A 19,877-nucleotide genomic window follows, 5' to 3' on the forward strand; every position below is an offset into this window, starting at 1 on the left:
GTTCCAGCCCCACAACAGTTGGCGGCCTGAAATGTTGGCCTGAGGTTGGCATACTAGTCTGGGGTGTACTGGCAATGGTGAAATCTGACCAACCACACCCATTTGCCCTGCACAGAGCGGGGTCCGATCCTGTGCTATCACTATAGGCGATTCTGGGAGATTGCTGAGTTTGCGACTTTTCCAAATATAGGAATTTAGGGCACAAGGTTGGCCTACCAGTCTGGGGTGTAATGGCGATAGTGAAATTTGGCCAACCCCACCCATTTTCCCTGCACAGGGATGGAGCGGGGTCCATCCATGTGCTATCAGCATAGGCGATTTTGGGAGACTGACGACGAAATAGGAAGTTATGACACAATAAAACATGCACGTGCAGGTCAGCTACAGACCCGGGCAAAGCCTGGTGGTACCACTAGTTCTAAAATATTTCATACATTTCTTACTTACCTTAGAAACTATTATACACTTCTCAAAAGTATACTAGCTATTAGGTAGCTCGCAGTTATGTACAAACAGGTAAATTACTTACCTTAAAATACATTGTGTCTTTCTCAAAGTATAAGTGGGGTTTGGAATTCCTTGAATTGCTTAGTTCATTGTAAAATAGTTATTGAGTAGCTTGCAGCCCCCCAGAAAGTATACAAGTTGATTTACTAGCTCTGAACTGAGTGCTAAAAAATAATGTAGTAAGGAGTGTACTTGTAACAGGGTTGGTTTATTATGTGATTTCATAATGGAGTGTCACTACATGACTGACTGGGTCAACTACCCTGGAAATACTGATTGTATTATAAAAGTTAATCTGGTATTATTCCCCAAGAATAGTATATTACTATCCTGAATGTATAACCTTAGGTTTGACTCACCTTGACTTGCTTCTTGCTCCTCTAATTAAGGTTACACCTTGGTTTGCATACCATAGCTATTGAGTTGGTTTTTATGATTGTGTTTATATGATCTTATAGTACTTACTTGTGTATCGTGGTCTACTTGTATTTAAATAAACCCTTTATTTTTTACAATGCATAGTGTTTCAGTGTTTCTTTGGCCCATATGTATACAATTTCTTTGTACCAAGTTACTGCCGTCTCTCCCCCCTAAGAAAAGCCTGGCTGCTCTGTCCATGCTACCACATTCTCAGGTGGTACAGCCTTATAGAGTGGAGCTTATGTACTGCCACAGATGTATGCTTTTATGAAGCCCTTAGTTGGACTTTAGAAAAACTGTCCTAACAGTCAGCATGCACTGAACATCAGTGGATGCTAGGCGTGAGTGGGAGCTATGCAGAAGCAGGTACTATGGATCTACAGGAGTTGTGTGTCATTAAGTGTCTATGCTAGCCGAAGGTCATATCTGTGGGTGCTAGAAGTCAGGAGGTGCAGAGTTTCAGTGATCACATCAGTTCCTGTGTGTCAGCGGTGCTAGATACCAACAGGTTCCTTTGCATCAGAAACAAACTGTGCATGCATGCAATCAGAGTCCATAATTCTCCAGCACTCACCATGTTCCTCAGTAGCATTGAGGCTTCTGTAACATTTTCCTTCAGAAGGCGGTTGTAGACTACGTCTAAGCCTACACAGGTCAGCTGGTCCAGTCTGTGCATTTCATATCCATTTAATCGGAGGAATGCCTGTGCTTCAGGAATTCTGTTACTTAAAATCGCATCAGCGATAACTTGCTAAAGGGACAAAGCAGAAAACACACGTCACCATTACAATAAACACCTGTAAAATACACATTCCTAAACTAGCAGCCAAGACACCCAAAGGTTACTCAAACAAAAGTAAGGGCTCTGGGTAAAAACAAATCTTTGCATTTCCTGCCACATGGTTTTCTTTCATCCAGTACATGTTGGACCAAAAGAGAGGCCTGTCTGAGAGCACTGCATGGACTGTTGCCCCAGACAACATTAAATCTAGACATGCACATGAAGATCCGAGCCTTGTTGCTAAACGCTCAGCACAATCTGAATCTCCTAACTAATTTTAGAGGGATAGAATTAAAGTGGAAAGGTCAAAGTTACAATTTACCATTTTAAAGGTCAAATAGAATAGAATTCCAGTTTACCAGGCTGATTGACTAATCGCTTCCCCCCTGAAGAAGCTAAAATAAATTGGAGACATTCCACCAGGAATCAGGAATTTGTTACTGCTACCTAGATGAAAGGTAGGTACCTATTTTAAATGTCTGTCTGCGACGTATATAGGAGCGAAACTGAATAGACATTTAATGTCTCTACAGGTAACACTGACCAGATGGACGCGTACAGGTTTTGGGCACTTTGCAGTTTAACGATAACAAGCTGTAAAGGGCTGAATAGAGTGTGTGACAAAGTCAAGGTGTGCACTAATAGTGGTTACAACCACCAACACCCTATGGCACACGCTTCCGAGGCATCTATAGTTGAAATATATACTCACAACGGCATTCACCTGGCTGGCTATTGGCATCTCTTGCTCAAAGAAGACCCGAAGTCCTAAAAAGAATGACCTAGATCTAGGACGTGTTGGGCTGCAGACAGCTGTCCTTCATCAACTCTGGAGCATTAAAGAGTCACTCCTGGCTTTCTAACAAGTTGCTGCCTGCCCCTATGTGTAAGATGTAAATCAGGGTATCATCTGTGCAATATGGTCAATCCAGAGAGTGTCCGATAGACAAACTGTACCGGGGAGACCCCTGGTGTTTAAAATAAGTGATGAGAAATCTTGAGGATTGAAATGTATTTATTTAATTGTTTTTTTATAACGCGCCTACTACCAAGCCCAGTATCTACGGTCAAATACATAGTTTGCATGATGAAGAGATAAATATATAAACACCCTTGTGCCATTTTATATATAACTTTAAAAAAATAAGGCTTTTAAAACTAGACGCACCAACAGTTTCAAAGATGACCTCAGATCATTATAATCCGGAATAAAGTGTAGGCTATGATGTTGCAACCTAGCACAATGTGCAGTCAACTCAACAAAATGGGATCAAAATAAAGGGCCTATTGCACATAGTCATCAGCTTCTCACTGCATCAGCAGGAGCTTATACTACCACACCTTTAAATGACAACTGACATTTTCAATTAAACCAGAAAACCTAGAAAGACACTGCTGTGTTCACAGGGCTATTGTATACATAGCAAATTTGAAGGTGAGGTTTTGCTACATGAAGAGTGAACGATATATTAGAGAAACAGCAACATTTTTGTAGAGTGAAGTCCTCCTCTAAAGGGAAGTTGACATGTCCGGTACTGACAGCACATGAGACAAACATGAGCGTGGATGCCCACGTCATTTCCATAAAACTGCTTCAATGCAGTTTTGTATTTCAGCTTCGAAAAGAGGAAGTACCATTAATTTAACAGTTTGGGTCAGAAAAAATAAACTTTAAATGCAGCAATTCCCCAGTGGCAGATCCCACCAACTCACCTCCAAGTTCATGGACTCCCATTGTTGACTTTGCTCTATCTGCAGTGTATCGTCACAGGAATCCTTCGAGGCGCTCACTGGGAGGCTCTGCTGACGATTAAATTTCTTCATAAATGTTCGAAGGTTGGTGATATAGCTGGTGAGGATATCCATGCAGGACTGCAAGCACTCATCAAGTTCTGCAAGAAGAACCAAATCACCACAAGAAACACCACAGGAGAATAAACACTTTTCAAAGTGTAAAAACACAAAGCAAATGTTACAATATATTTAAACAAGAGGCGATAGAATGAAAAAGGTTCTTTGGTCACACAACAGAATGGTAGAAAACTAGACTGAATGCTGGCTATTAGGACAATTTCATTTTTGGGAATTTGTAGTGCCTTTTTAGGGTCAACTTAACTTTTTGCTTTTCCCCTTTCTCTTTTTTGGATTATTGACCTATGTTTGGTCCTCAGGGGGACTTATACTGAAATCCCTCTGCCGCTGCAACTCATTTAGAGTTAGACATCGTCCCAGGCTGAGGGGTGCATCTTAAGCACCTCAATTGTGCCCTGGGGTGATTTTATTACACTACAATGATTTAGGGGTAGGCTTGTGACAGCTATTCTTTAGTTTGGCTTCGCCAGGGGTGCAAGCCGAATTACTGTATTGGTAGCCCAATGTTTCTTTTTGGTAGCCACAGGGGCACTAATGTACTTGATAAATCGTACTCGCAGCCATTTTGTTTTAGGGGTTACCTCTGCTCAGGAGAACAACGAAGCAGGCCTAAAATGGCATTTGTACACAGATGGGCTCTTTGTGATCCCACTGATGCATCCTCCAAATTAGGTTTAACTGGTTTAGACCACTTGCTGACACTGAGCAAGTCATATCATATCGGGGGAGAGGAGGTCAAGGAGGGGCAATCTGGGTCAAGTGGCAGATTTAGGGGTAAAAAAGATGGGCTGGCCACCTAATCATTTGTTCTTAGCTCCCGAAAGTGATCAGGCTTAGGTCAGCCCCTGTGGGTGGTGGGTTATAAGAGGAAACTCTGTACCTATGCTCAGGGTTGTATGCCATATGTTCGCTTTTTGCAGGTCGCCTAACAAAAAGACAGGTTTTTCCAGCTGATTTTAGGTGGCCCGCGAAAAACAAAAATATGACTAGTTTTGCCCCCTACCCTCTCAGGCAAGATGTGCTAGAAATCGGGGGGTTTCACCCCCCCAAATCCCTCTTCCTCCATCACTGCCGCCTCACTCCCCACACAAGAATTCCCCTCACCAGAAAAAAACATGCGACACGCACATAAACACACACACATGCACACACTTACCATTCCTCCCCCAACGGCGCTTCCGGATCCTGGGGAGCCTGTCAGCCACTGCGCGCACTTGTGTGCAGCAGAGGCATGACAGTTTAATTTAGAAAGACCGCTCTGTGACTGCACAGAGCGGTCTTTCTAAAGAGATCTTTTTTTTATAAAAAAAGGTCTTTTGACCTAATGCCATGCTCAGAGTTTGGCTGAAATTTTCATAAGAAGAAGCCTATATACTTACCTGCTGAAGGATTTCATGTCATTGTCCGACCAATTTTTTAAGGACCAGATCTGGCCTTACTAGCTGGATGCTGTGTCCTGGGCTGATGTCTGATTGGGGTTTTTAGGTTTGGGTCATCTTTCCATGATCACCTCCATCGTCCTGCTGGGTCAACTTGTGTTGTGGGTACAAGTAGGCCGGGCTGTCCTTTTTTTCGATGGAGCTGCTCAAGCCTAATGTGCTAGGTTCTCCCACCTTTCTGGAGTTTTCTTTGACACTGCTTTTGCTTTTGGCTTGAGGGGTACACTTCAGGGAAGGCCATTGGACTCATTGTTGGCCTTGGTTCAAGTCGCTGGGAAGTAGCATCCTGTAAGCTGCACCTAGAGTAGGAGCCTCGTACTTACTGGCTTCCTTTGCCTTCCTGGAACTGACTCTATGAGAACCAACACAGCACACATCTCTGGGCCCTAGGGTGGTGGGTTATTCACAATACTTACTTTCATGGATCACTGTGGTCGAGGCAATTCGCAAAGTGGTCTTAACCACATTTCTCCATTGATTTCTTTTAGGGATTTTTCTGGTTGTGCTGCATCTTCTTCTGGGGCTCCTGGTTCTCAAACTTAGGTCTGGAACTCTTCCTTTGCGTCTTTTGTAGTCCTTTGTGGGGTTGTGTGCCACCAAATCCGTACTTGAGGGGTAGCACTGGGACTTACCTGTCTTTTGCCTAAACATGCAGATTGCTCTTTGAATTTGTAATGTTTATTTGTATGGGAACAGTTACTCACTTGAAACTCTCTGCGAAGTGACTTTGGAGGTACTTACCTTCCCCAAGACATCTATCCTGCAAACAGTTTATGTTGAGGATGTTTTAGGTCAAATACTGAAATTGTAGGCTGCACCAGTGATTTGTAATGTATTTTCAAATCTACATATTGCACTTTTGCTAATCTGAATGACTGATTACGCTGCTACTGATACTCGTGACCTTGTATCCTTAACTGTAATCCGTTGGTGCTCTCGGTCTAATTGTCTCTCGTTTTTTGATCGCCTCTGGCTGTGTTTTAGTATGGTTATCCCACCAATAGGCCTTTCATTTACTGTGACGTGTGAACTTGTATTTTCCAAATACTATGTCCCAGAGGTCTAGAAACACAGTGTAGTTAGTATTGGCATACAGATTCTGTAATGAGAATTTTAACTTTGTGTTTTAATACCTGGTCTGCTTCTCTTCCCAATCCATGTCTTTATATGTAATGTGCCTACTACCAGGCAGTGGCCCTACAATATGATAGAATGGGATGCATCTTTTTGGCATTTAAGGATTTTATATGTTTATAATACTCTAAGCATATGTTCGTTTGTTTGTGTGCCAAAGTCCTGTCTGTGACAAGACTTTAGAAAGCCCACCTTGGATGAACACGGTTGAACCCCTTAGGTATGCCTGAACTACACTAGCAGTGGACTAGCAGTCAGGCTTAGTCTAGGAGGGAGGAGGGATGTAGTGAGGCACACAGAACTCAGAGCATACACTTAGATCAAGGAAATACTTAAACGCTGTGAAGTGTGACGAGTCAGAGAGTCTTGTCCCTTCTGGTAGGAGAGAGAATCCTACCCCCATACCCAAACCTAGGTGTTCCATAAAAAGTCCTGCAATGCCGCCCAGTCCAAATCCTTACACATGTTATCCAAACCCATGTATGTATTCATGATGGCACCTGTAATCTGTACAACTAATATTATAACGAGAAAGAATAAGAAGGATCACATTACGAAAGCATGTCCAACGTTCTAGTCTTTATCAATACAATGAAAATACACTGGATATAAAAACTAAGATGGCCAAGGTACTAGGAAGTCGGAGAGAAGCAGTCGTAGTTGGAAAAGCAGTGACGGCAGACTGCAGTGTGTGGACCAAGTGCGGAGAGAGAAAGAACATGAGAAGGACTCTGGTCAGTACATGGCCGGTCAAAGAAACGGGAGACAGTTGGGGAAACACAAAGGTCATACCCCATGAGACTCCGCCAGAATGGTGGCCCCAGCGAATAAACACCATGGTCTCGGTCTCCATCAGGAATGAAACAAACTGCCTCATAAAGCTGCTGAAGGCTGAAACCGCAACGTGGTTGCAACGAGACTGAAAACACTTGGCGGAGTATGGGGACAACTCCACAAAGGAATTCAGTCCACTGGGCGTACCGCTGACCGGCTACAATAAATCAAAGCCGCACGAGTCCTGCAGTAAGAAAATGTTGCAGCAGTAAGGCTGAGAACACAGTGCGACGACTAGAAGATATTCTTCATCGGAAAGCGAATGACTGGGGTAGAACAAATCCCAGAGAGAGAATTTTGGAACCCCACCAGGAAGTCTGGAACTTCTATGCGTTATAATAACAGAGCTTTTTCTCGTCACCATGATAGGGGAGAAAGTGAGTAGTACTTGGCAGGCGAGTAAACCTGACCGCCTTCCTCTCCGATCGACCCTCCCCGGTCCAACTGGCGTCTTTCCTATAATCTATCTTCCTCTCTACATGTGGTGTTCCCCAGGTGTCTAACCTCTCGCCCTGGCTTTTCAACCAATACCTGGCAACTCTCACCCACTACATTGCCATTTTCTGCTCAAATTTCCAGTGCTACGCTAACGACACAACTCATTTTCAGGCTGCCCTCGGCCACCTCCTCTCCCTCTCTCATTTCTGATTGCCTAACTGCCATTCAAGATTGGTGTGCCGTCCAATAATCTCTGTCTGAATGCCAGCAAGACGGGGATCCTCCTCATCACCACACCTTCACCATCCTTTCCCCTTCTCTCTAGCCGGCCTCTCTTGGCCTTACTCCTACTCCAACCTGCAAGGCTAAGAACCTCAGGGTCATCTTTGACTCCACACTTTCCTTCTCGGCCCACATCTCTGAGGTCTCTAAATAGTCAAAATTCCTACTTCACCTCCTCAGAGGTACTCTGCCTTTCCTCTCCTTCCCCCAGAAGCTCACTGTCTCCCAAGCTCTGGTTCTCTCTAGGTTGGACTATTGTAACAGCCTCTTTCTAAATCTACCTGCTTCTACTCTCTGCCCTCTGCAACTAATCCAGAACAGGTCTGAGAGACTTGTCCTTGGCCTCAAGCCCTGGGATCGTATCTCTCCAGCTCTGAAATCTCTCCATTGGCTCCCAGTGGATGCAAGGATTAAATTGTCCACAAGGCTTTCTGGGGCCTGAGTCCAAAATACCTTCAGCTATCCCTCCGCAAATACCTCCCCTCTCGAGCTCTTCGCTCCTCTACCTCTAACTCCCTCAGGGTCAGTTGTTTTTCAAAGAAACAAGCTGGGGGTAGATCTCTGTCTTCGGCTGGGGCCTCCGTCTGGAACAGCCTCCCTGCCACTCTAAAACTTGAGGAGAACCATCTCCGGTTCCGGAAGCACCTCAAGACCATCCTCTTTGCTTCTACCTTTGCTCCCCCTCTCCCCTGCTGATCTGCTCTCTCTTGACACTGTGCACCTGGCCACCCTCTGTCCCCTGGGCCCAGGTACCTGCTCATCCTGCCACCCTCCTGGCCACCCCTTGCACTGGGAACTGTATCTATACCCATACAATCCCCCCTCCCCCTTTTTCTTCTTTTTCTGACTTTCAGACTTACTCAGTTCTGCTGCCGTAAACAGACAGCACTTGCCACTTGCTGGCTGCACTACCACTGTTTATTGCCCCCATTATCTATGTATTTGTATTTATTAACATTTATCTGTTCTCCTCTGCTCTGCACCTTCCACTCTCCCCCTTCCATGCACTTTCCCCCTTTCCTTTTCCCATGCACTTGTGCATTCTCAATGTCACTGGGCCTAGTAAGATCGCTGTTTGTTCTCTCCTGTTCCCCTCCATTGCCTTGTCTCGCTCGGAAAAACAATGTTGTGTAGGAGCGCGATACAAATAAACTATCATATCATACTGTAAGGTGGAAAACTTCTAAAGAAAGATGGGAATGCACCCTGGGCTTAGATTTAAGAGAAACCAAGGAGAATAGAATGGTGCCTTGAAAAGTAAAGAATGCGTCTACGAGTCATCTTCCTCGTCACAGTGCTTGGCTGAAAGAGATGTCAAAGGAAATGAAACAAAGAAGAGGAAAAGAGCTGAACTTCAGAATCTCAAGCGAAACCAGGGGAAACAAACCATCCGTCTTGGTAAGACCCATTTGGAATTTTCGTTTGTTGCAGTATATTCTGGATAAAGTTGGAAAGACTCTAGGAAAGGGGAATCATCCCAATGAAGTCCTATGGAACTTTTGTTTGCTTTCTGCACTTAATTTGGAACTCTTACTTTTGAAGTCGTAGAGCAAGACTGCAGGTGGCCAATCAAGAGACATTTTCTTCCCTTTTCACATTATATTAAGTTTAGAGTGTGAGGCTCAGATTAGGTTCTGGACATAGGACGGAGAACTTTATTTTTGACATTCTGACACCGACATGAATTCATTTTGTTGAGGCAGGCAACCCCCTTTTAGGATTAGGAAGTTAGGAATTTACCCTAGTCCCATTTTCACTTACTTTGAATAAAAGTGTGTCAAGCAACTAACACATTTATTTATACACACTAAGGCTTGTAGCATTCAAGTAAGGTAAGTACTATCACACAGTAATATGACATGCACTATTCACAGAATTAGATACTGCAGAATAGCAACATTGGTAACAAATCAATTTGTTAAATCTCCTGAAACATACATGTAAACTTACTGAAACTTTGATAACTTTTGATAACAGTAGCTTAGCCTAGCTTAGAAAGTCCACCCATGTCTTAGGAGAGTCTCACAAATTCAGATGGGGCACTGGGGCACCAGTGACAAAGGGCTGAGGAAGCAGAGCTCAGGGATCAAAGAAGCAGAGTCCAACTGGAACTCTTCAGGTTTGCAGGTTGGTATGAGTTAGGTTTCAAGGGCAAAGAAATTAGGAGGTTCCTTTGTCGAAATGCCCCCAAGGACAAGTGTCCTAAGACAAGATAGAGCACAATGGGTTGTCCACCCCAATGCAGCTCAAGGTAGACCCTGGACGGGTGCGGGATGCAGCTGTCTGCAGCCCTCAGAAGCACAGGATCAACAAGGAAGTGCTCCAGTTAAGTAACTAGGAGCAAGACACTACCTTTAAGTAGGATGCTCTCCACGGTGAGGCGACATCAGACACTGGTCTAGAATTTCCGATCTTGGCGAAAGGTGAAGGCTGGTTGTCGTGCAGTAGACTTTGCTCTGGTTCTCGGTCCTCGCCTCGCCTAAGGTGACTTTCAGGATCAGGATCCAGTCTATTCAGTTGCAGACGGATGCCCACAAAGTTTCAGACAAAACCGCGCTTCAGATGACGTTGCACTGAAAAATGGTACAGGACCCTGTGTATGGGCGAATTGCGGGCCACGGAGGTCACAAAATGCAGTTTGTCTTGGGGCTGGTTAGGCTCACCAGTCCAAAGACGACCTCCTCCTCCCAGACCCCCAGTGGTCAACTGTGAGTTTCTGCTCCAGGACCCTTAGATGTATCCAGCAACACCGGCTGAGTGAACCAATCACCACCAACGCACCATTCAAACTTGAGGGTTGCTGTCTAATGGGGACAGCCAGGTGCCCAGTGCAAGCTGGTTTCAGGCAGGCACAGTGCAGGACAAAGATCGGGGGAGTTTCGGTCACCTCCCCTGCTTCTTGTCCTTTCAGGCACTCAAAAAGCTGCCAAAGACAAAAGACTCATCAAGACCTCGCCCTCCGAGCTAGGAAGAAGAAGGCTCAAGAAAGGACAAATCATTGTGAGCCGGGGATAGAAAAGTACATCCACTATTTTAGGCAAATGGTGCAAAGACAGCCTGAGACAAACGTCCACAAAAAGTTGTGCAAAAAGGTACCCTGCCACCAGCCTGTCAGACAGGGACGTCATTTTGTTATCGCCAGAGGTCGCTCAAGCGACCTCTGCTGATTGGCCAGCGACCTCTGGCAATCTCTTGCGACCTCCAATCGGAGGAGGGGGCGTGGCCAAACGGTGCTGCGTGAACAGCCAGCAACTGTGTGGTTTCTCTTGCGTGGCGCCGCATTCCTCCTGTCCTGCTGTCCAAGCAAAAACACAGTAAGTGAAACTGAGCCTGGGTTGGGCAGGGACCGATAATGGTCATCATCATTTATGAGGACCATTATCATAATGTTTTATGAGTCATGACTTGGCGCAGACGGGTGCCCAAAGCACCGGCGGCCACGGCGCCACCACAGGCCCAGGCTGAGGTGTATGCTTCACCAACTTGCCTACCGCTGCGGCGGCGCAACAGGCCCAGGCTGAGTGTGTCACCTCAGCCTGGGCCTGTGGCGGTGCTGCGGCAGGCGAGTTGGTGCAGCACACACTGTGAGTGCTTCACCAACTCCACATGCCATCACCTGTTCTGAATTCGGTAACGTTGTAACATTACTAAAACAAACTCAGAGTGGGTGGCGGTATTGGGAGTCCCGATGCCGTCACCCGTGCTGAATTTGGTGGCAGCATTGGTTTCCCTAGGTTTATTCTCTTCCTCCAATCCCTCTCTCCCCTCCTCCTTTCGGAGTTCTTTCTCTCCTCCTCCTCCTATTTCTCTCCACGCCTCCTTGATTTCCCATCCACACACCTTAACTATATGGAAGACACCACATCTGTGTGGTCCCCTATTAGATGATGTGGGGATAGGTGCAATGTGGACATTCTGTAAACTGATTGGTGCATTGCAAGTGGTAACTGCAGAGATGTTACGGATTGGCTGGCCAAGGGTCTCCTTTCCTGTTCCCAAGTGTAGACCCGAGTGCTCCTACAAACCTCTGGCATGTCTTGTTAATCTTTCTATAGACAATTAGGTTGGGAAATGGATTCAACAACGGTAGCAGGCGCCCCTCTCTCGGAAGAACAAGTCGTGATAACATGTTCAGTGGTTTTTAACCACATTGAGAGTTCGCAGCCATCTGCTTTTTGCTCACTGTACCTAGGTTACCTGGGGGCAACCAGACGTAGACTCCCTGCTCACTGTGCTTAGAGAGGCACAGCTTCACCTCACTGATGATCCCCAACAAGGCTGAAACACGTGTATGGGGTTGCTGTTGGTACTCTTGTTCAGAGAGGAATTGCCATAGCATTTCGGTGCTGGACTGCCCATGTGGGCGGGACAAAGACAGATATGCAAATGGATATTTCCCATCTGTGAAAGGTACAGTGAGCAAAAAGCAGATGGCTGCGAACTCTCAATGTGGTTAACAACCACTGAACAGGTTATCATGCCTTGTTCTTCCGAGAGAGGGGCGCCTGCTACCATTGTTGAAAAGGTTAGGAAATGGACCTATGTGGATCTACGACTCTGTGGTCCTGGAATGAGAGGTTTGAGGTCCCTAAAAGGGATGTGCCCGCCCAGTCCTCAGCTCCCGGGTGTCTCAGCGGTCCCCCTAGCCCCCCTCTCTCCAGGGTAAGTGTGTAGGTAGCTATGCAATTTATGCTGTGGGTCGTCGGGTCTAGTTCGTGGTCCGCATGGTCATTAATGTCCAGTCTGTGGCCCCTGCTCTCCAACTGTCCATGGTGGGTACACACTTCTTACTGGGGTTCCTCTTCCAGTGTACTTTTAACAAATGGACTTAGCAGGCTAGGGAGGTGAACTGGGACTTAGGGGATTCTCTGTATACTGCCTTCAAGGTTTGCATCTGTGTTACTTCTTTGAGCTATACATGGGGAAATGTCATGAGTTTGCTCCAGTGTGGCAAAGTCTTCTGTACAGTATCAAACTGAGACATTTTAAATGTTCACAGGCGGGGTAAACTAGGTTGAAATTTCAGGGGAGGGGGGTAACCCTTCAAATGTTGGGAGAGGCGCTAACTTCAGAGACTGTGGGGGGGCAAACTTCCTTGCGTGGGGGCATCTAACATGTTTACACAGTCACGCCTAGAAACACTTGTGTACAGCTGTGTTATAAATGACTATCATATCATAATGAAACTATTCTGGTGAAGTTTCAATGTTACAAGCAGTTAACTCTCTCCCTCATTTCTGAAATGCCACATTTAAGGACTGCTGTGAGAATGAGCCGTCTGCTGTCCCCACTTCCCTTCTAATCACTCCCCTGGCATCCAAGTACCAACTCCACATCACAATTTCAATTGCCTAAAAATGTATGCATATGAATGCAGGTGCTAACAGTGAAATGCTTTATGTTAGTATTTGCAGGGCCTTTGTTAACAGTGAAGCCCAGGCACCGTTTAACGTCTTTGTCCTGTCTAGCCATGGCTCTGTAGGTCAGCCAGGTGGAGTCAGCATAACCCAAACATTTTTTTGGGAGGGGTTGGAGGGGGGAGACTACGGCCCAATCTGCTCAATGTTGTTTCACCACATGTTCACATGGGAAGCACAGGAATGAGTTCCCTCACTCTTTTTTGCTACCCCCTCACCATGAAGTGATTGCATTCCTCACACCCTCCCAAACCGCACCACAGGCCTATGCATGCAGCCAGTGGCACAGCGACCATTGGGCACACTGGGATTTAGCCCCCTCACCGCCCTCCCTGCCCCGTTCCCCTCAAATTCTGGGTTCAGATGACTTGTCCTGGCTGACGAACAGGGGAGTACCAATACCGTCACCCGCTCTGAATTCGTTTTATTAACGTTCTACAACTTCATTTACAGTCCCAATGGCTTGTGCGACAACGAGCTGAAATATGCAATTCGTTGTTTTTCTGTGTTAGATCAATTAACACCTGAACAGTGGCAGTCCTGAATTCCGGAGTATTTTTCAACATATAATAACCTTTGTAGTTTATAGATTATGCGCTGCCATGTTGATGCAGCTTTTCAGTGAATTAAATAACTAGTGTCACTGTGAGCCAACTAAACTGCACCGAGTCATTTGATAACCTTGTGGATGAAAATCTCAGTAGGCCCAGCTGGAGTCACGCCTTTAGTCCCCGAGGCAGATCGGAATGTCTGCTGCAATGGCATCAATCCACAGAGCCATTTTACCAGCTGAATAGCTGAGACGTGGCCTGTGTTACTTGAAATGTTTTTTCCTTTGGGTTATGCAAGCACTTTGAAGAGATACAGGAAGATGATCAGGTAGTAGTATTTGCCAATGAACTACTCAAACCCATTTTAAACTTAGCTCTAGGTTCTGAAGGAGATGAAAATCAGAGAAGTCTGGCTGTTTTTTGCAGGAATAATGAAGTCCATGAAACAACTGCAAACAGTACAACACAACACTGAAGGTAACTTGTCGAATCAGAAGGAAATTGAGTAAGTGCCAAAATCATTGTTTTTGGTGAAATATTCTCTCTCCCCTTTTATCCTGGCTTTCCCCTATACCTATACAGCCTATCCACCCCTGTAACCCAGAATGTGATTCTAGTCCTGTTGAAATAACAGGGTGGATCCACATAAATAGGGGATTTGGGTTCATACACTTCCCATGGCAACATGGACCTGACACACATGATGATCCATTCTTGTATGAAATGTCACAATACAGTGATGCGATATAACCAGATTTTTCTTAGTGTACTGAGGGATAATGCTTTATGGTGCTACTTCCTGTGATGTCAAGTGGGGGTGTGGTCAAATGACATCACGTCCTGTGATGTCACATGGGCAGGCTCACATGACATCACTTCCTGTGATGTCACTCTTGGGGGCGTGGCACTGAGATGTCACTTCCGCTACCCCAGCCATTTTGGTGAAATGACATCCCTGCTGTCAGATCTTGTCACAGTAACCAAAGAGTTACCGGAGAGGCAAGAAAAGGGAGAAATTATTTCCCATCTGCATTCCACTTAAGCTGGGGTGTGCTGATCTAGCAAAATAAAACACATGTGCGACAAAAAGTGTTCCCCTGCCCTGTTAACATTGTATTATCACAGTTAACATAACAATGGAAGCTCTAGGAACCTCCAGCAACAATGCACAGAAGGTGCTGTGTGCTGCAATAGGAAAAGGTAGATGCCAGAAAAGTTGGAGGAAAGCATAACTCTATTAAAAAGTAACAAAAAGAGGTAAAAATGGTTCCCATGGCCAGATTAAAAGAACAAGTGAGTGTGGAAAAACGTTCCCACTCACTCAGCAGAATCAGTCCAAAAATCTAATAGTCCAGCAAACATGCTGGGGGACTCACAAAGTGGGGAGAATTTTTTTTTTTTTATTGATTTGGTTAAATACATCATCCTTTCAATAGTGTTCACAATTCTTAAATGAGTAGGAAGACTAGTTAAAATTTGCATTGAGCATATAAAATACATTGGGCCTCATTCCGGGTTTGCCTCCGAAACCATCCCAAATCCGGCATGGTGAATGGAGTAATTACCTGTCCATTCCAGGGTTGGAGGGACCGGTAATTCCCCATTCACCTTTTGCCCTTCCCAATTCCCATTTTTGCCCCATAGGTCTCAATGGGAATGGGGAAGGAGGTAATTACGGCACCGTAAATTACGGTACGGTAATTACCTCCGAAGTACCTTTGCGGGTCCCGTACTTTACTCCTCCTAAAAGCAGGAGGTAAGGAAGGACCTGCAAAGGGAACTCGGAATACGGAGGTAAGGGATTACCGGTATCGGCACCCTTACCAGTGCCGGTAATTCCTTACCTCCAACCTCGGAATGACCCCCATTGTAACATATGCTTACAGTAATTTACATTTTTGAGTTGTGTTATACCTTTAAAATGCAATTTTTGCATAGTCATATACAATAATTAAAAAATATCATCTTGTAAAAAATCCTTGAAATTTCTATGTGTGCAAGATCAAAAACCAATTCTAGGTTTCCAAATATTGATTATTCCAGAATCAGAGATAATAGAAATTTTACAATAGCAATCTGAATCATCACAATCTTTGTTTGGAAAAATATTTGCCACATTGTTTCTAACGTCAGTGTTTGATAATTTTTAACGTTATGTTTCAGATATCGAACTCGCTTTTCTAATAAAGCAGGGCAATCAACAAGCAAGTGTTGTAGATTTTCACCTTGTTGCGGACTGCAGCCAAATTTACAGATATTGCTGCTTCTGGGAATTTCACGTCGTTTGGCCTGTATTTCTCTGGTTTTATAGAGGTTTAGACGAACACTTTGGAAAGCATTCCTATATGTTGAACTAGAGAACTTTAGTAAGTACGATTCTGTAGTTCCTAATTCTTGCTGAGCAAATGGTTTTTCTTTAAACGACTGATATCTTTTGCATGTTTTGATTGTTTCAATCGAGTCGTGAAGCCATAGCTTCTGTTTACTCGAGTAGGAATTGATTTTAGCAGGTCCTCTGAGACATTAGCTGCAGTCAAGATTGTGGTGATTTGCGGTCTCCATTAGAGTGCAAAGGCATATTCTGAGCATTTCAATTAATTTGCCAAAGTGCTCAGCAGCTTGTTTGAGTTCTCAGCCAAGAGGAATTGTCTATATAGACAGCAGACCTTGCAAATATACATAATAAATAATGATGGCAGTCCAAGTCCGTGCCTAATTATGCACTCAGGCTGAGATTATGGGAAAGCTAGAACAGATTTCCAAAATGCACCTTTAATTCTATACATTTTGGTTTTGGTCTGTACGCTTTGGTTTCTGTACCATATAGAATAGTTGGTGCCACCTTTTGTCGATAGTAAGTTATTATGGGTAAACATGAGTGTTTTCTGTACTTTGCATGTCTTATTCGAGCCTGCGAAGTAGCATTTGCTATTTTTCTTTTTAATTCTATCGAATAAGGTTGAACTGAGACGTGATTATTACTATTTACTCCCAGGTATTTATACGCATGAACAGTTTCTAACGTTTCATCATTTAGGTACTATTTTAGGTGCACTCAAAAAGGAAAATCTACTTGTACTTGACAGCATATTTTAATTATGTATTTTATTTGCTAAAGTACTTAAGAGTATATTCTATGGATAAGTGTGTAGACCAATTGTACCTTTTTTGTACCTTTGCTCTGCCTCGCTACTTATTTTAGGAGAGATTTTTGTCACTTCTGGGCAGGGTGTGTTACGCTCACCTGGTATCCACGGGTTTGCCACCCAGCTGCGGGGACTCTGGTGCCCTTCTCAGCCGCTCCCTGGTATAATCAGCGGGGAAGTTCTGCCTGGAAAACAGGTAGGCAATGTTCAAGACTGGGCAACTGGGGTAAGAGCCTCCCAACACCCCGTATGCCCGCAGCCCCTCCCCAGACCTTTGCTCACCTTGTTATGGATTTTGGCGTGCTCTCTGTCCTGCCTTCTTGGCAGGGGCGCGTTGTCCTTTGTGGGCGAGTGCGATCTAGTTACTTCACTGATGCTGCCCTTTAGAGTCTTTCAGGTAGGTCTTATTACTGTTATACTGTAAGCCTTTCTTGGATTCAATAATGTCTTTTCTCTCTCCTTAGGTGTGTGGAAGTTCGCCGTGGAACGTTGGCTGAATTTGGACTCACCGGCAGGTGATGGTGTTTTGAGAGCACCTTGATGCAGTAAGTAGGCGCTATGCGCAGCGCTATGATGCCTTGCCTTTGCTAACCTGTTGTCTTTTGTTCCCGTAGGTTGCGGTGCTCATCTGGAGCAAGAAGTCCCAAGGCGGTGCTAGTCGATGGGCGACTTGAGAGGTAAGCTGCCGGCACAATTATAAATGTCTAATGTCTTGTTTCTCTCCTTTTGCAGATCCGACGGTCCGGGAGGCTCGCTGTTCCTTGGATGCTGTTTGCAGGAGCAGAGGGCAGCTAGCGGTGGAATCACAGGTAAACTGCTGCTAGTAACGATGTCCCTTTTGTTTTTCAGGTGCTGTTCTTCCGAGGTTCACAGATGCTGCTGAACACGATGAGCGTCACGTTGCAGGATTGCAAAGTAACGCGAAGCGTGTTCTCCAAGTCGGGTGTGGTTTAAATAGCATCAAGAAAGTAGTCCAAGTAAAATAGTCCCTAGGCTACCACACCCAAAACACTATACCGCATAGCTTGGTTCCAAGGAGCCAAGCTATGTGGATGCCTCCATGTTGACTGGCATTGAAATAAAGTAGTTCCCACGCACAAGTCTTCATTAAGTATGAGCCTGGCGCCAGGACTGGCCCCAAGAGGGCCTAGGCAAAAGATGCCTAAGCATGTTGGGGGCCCGAGTCGAGACCCCCTCCTGGTCCATGGGCCTGCCGGGGGGTTTTCAGGAAGTGGGCCGTGACAGGGTGCTCTGCACCACTTTAAGGTCACTGTTTGCACAGCCCTCACCAGAGGCCCGTGCAAAAATACTTTAACACTGGCAAAGCGCAGGAATAGCAAAACCGACTTTGTAAACATTGCTTTTCGAAGATGTGAGGCAGGCTGCCATTGAATACTATAATAGAGATGGACTTTTTTCACGGTTGTGAAGCAGTGAAAAAGGTTCGAGAGCAGAATGGTGGACTATGGAAGAATGGTTTAGAGGGGGTTAATAAGGCTGGACGGACTACCGTCTCACTGATCCCGCAAGTTCAAGCAAATCCCATAACTGCGATTTGGAAGTCCAGCAGGAACTTGCAGGATTCGTCAGTAGTCCAAAACAGTACTCAAATTAGAGTGCTAGTTAGGTGGCGTGGGTTGCTCTAATTATTGGGCCAATCAGAAGCGCTGAATCACACGGGGTGATTTGGGTGGCCAATCAGATCAGAGGCCATATACAAGGCCTAGCTCCTTTTCACGTTCCTTTTGTGGATTTCTTTGATTTGTAGGAGTTAAATAACAAATACATAGCAGACTTCTAACTAGTGGTTTAGAGGATGTTTGGGGGGAATCAGTCCTCTTTTCTTTCATGTTTAATGCTTGTGGATCCTTATTTACTCCCTTTTGTATGATCTGTGTTCTTTTATTTTCCTTTATTTGTCATATTTCCTTTTAACCTTCTTTCTTCTAATACAAATATGGCAAAACACCCAAAAAGGTTTCCACTGTCCCTTTTCTCGGTTTTGTTTCTCTTTTGTGTCACCTCACAAACTATACAAAGCCCAACATGTTTATTTTGAAGTTTCCTTTGAGCTCTGCAATGCAAGACTAGCTGTAAACTAAGTAACTCATGGTGGAAACAGTAAAGACAGACACAAGTGATCACAGTTCAAGGGTCTTTATCAAACTGTATAATGGGTACGAAAAACGCCTACTCTAAACCTAAATCTAAGATGGGAGCAAGCTACGAACATCAAATAATAATAAGGCAGTCCTAGTGGCGTCTTGTCAAATAAAATGGGCCTATACAAAAAACTACTATTGCCAATCCTTACAACTAAATTACAAAAGAGTGTGGAACAACGTTCTCAAGAAAAGAAAGAAGTGTTCACCAAATGATAAGTCAGGATGGTATGGCTGGGGTCTCTCTTCCCCACGTTTTTAGAACGGGGCAAGGCAGGACCTTTGAGCACAGCACACTCGTGGGGCTCGCCAGCACAAGGTTATAGTTCCTTTGAACTGTGCTAGGCCCTTCCGGGGTCAAGTCTCCTTCCTGCAAATGTCTCTTGCCTTAGAAGGCCTGCTGTACCATAAACAGTAAACCAAAAAAAGTTCCTTTTGTAATCCTTTCACGTTGGGCGATTGCCCTTCGTCCCTTGGATTCCCCCTCAGCCGGGCTCTTATCCTTCTTGCAACGTTAGCCTCCCTCAGTTGGGTTCACTACGGCCTTTCACTCAAGAAACATATAATTCTTTACCAACTATCCATTATGGACATCCCTCAGCCGGGTTCACATTTGTCGTCACATTGTTCACGGGTACATCACCGTTTACCCTTTACTCACAGGCACTCCTAGGTCGTGTTTACAATTGCCAGTTTCACAGCTCAATCACTTTTCTCCAATGTGTCAAAGACTTTTGAGTGTACGAGGGGTTTTGCTTGACCCTTGTAAGACCACTTTAGCACTTCACACTTGCCTCTCCTAAGGCCTCTTGGTCTTCGTAGTGTCAACAAAACAACATAACCCAAAAGTGTTTCAGTTAGAGTCCTTTGAATGAGCGCCATGCAACACCTGAC

General features: G+C 45.0%; 1 protein-coding gene across 1 annotated transcript in view; it reads right to left on the minus strand.

Moving 5' to 3' along the window:
* Positions 1-19,877, minus strand: part of SPG11 (SPG11 vesicle trafficking associated, spatacsin) — a 1,688,331-nt gene that overhangs the window by 1,244,375 nt on the left and 424,079 nt on the right. The window contains exons 11-12 of the mRNA XM_069624201.1: positions 3,422-3,600; positions 1,502-1,678 (exon numbers count right to left, since the gene is read on the minus strand). Coding sequence (XP_069480302.1) covers positions 1,502-1,678; positions 3,422-3,600 — 356 coding nt within the window. The remainder of the gene's footprint in view (positions 1-1,501; positions 1,679-3,421; positions 3,601-19,877) is intronic.

The sequence above is a fragment of the Ambystoma mexicanum genome, chromosome 11, assembly GCF_040938575.1.
Source record: "Ambystoma mexicanum isolate Mex_15411 chromosome 11, UKY_AmexF1_1, whole genome shotgun sequence".
In the NCBI taxonomy this organism is placed as follows: domain Eukaryota; kingdom Metazoa; phylum Chordata; class Amphibia; order Caudata; family Ambystomatidae; genus Ambystoma; species Ambystoma mexicanum.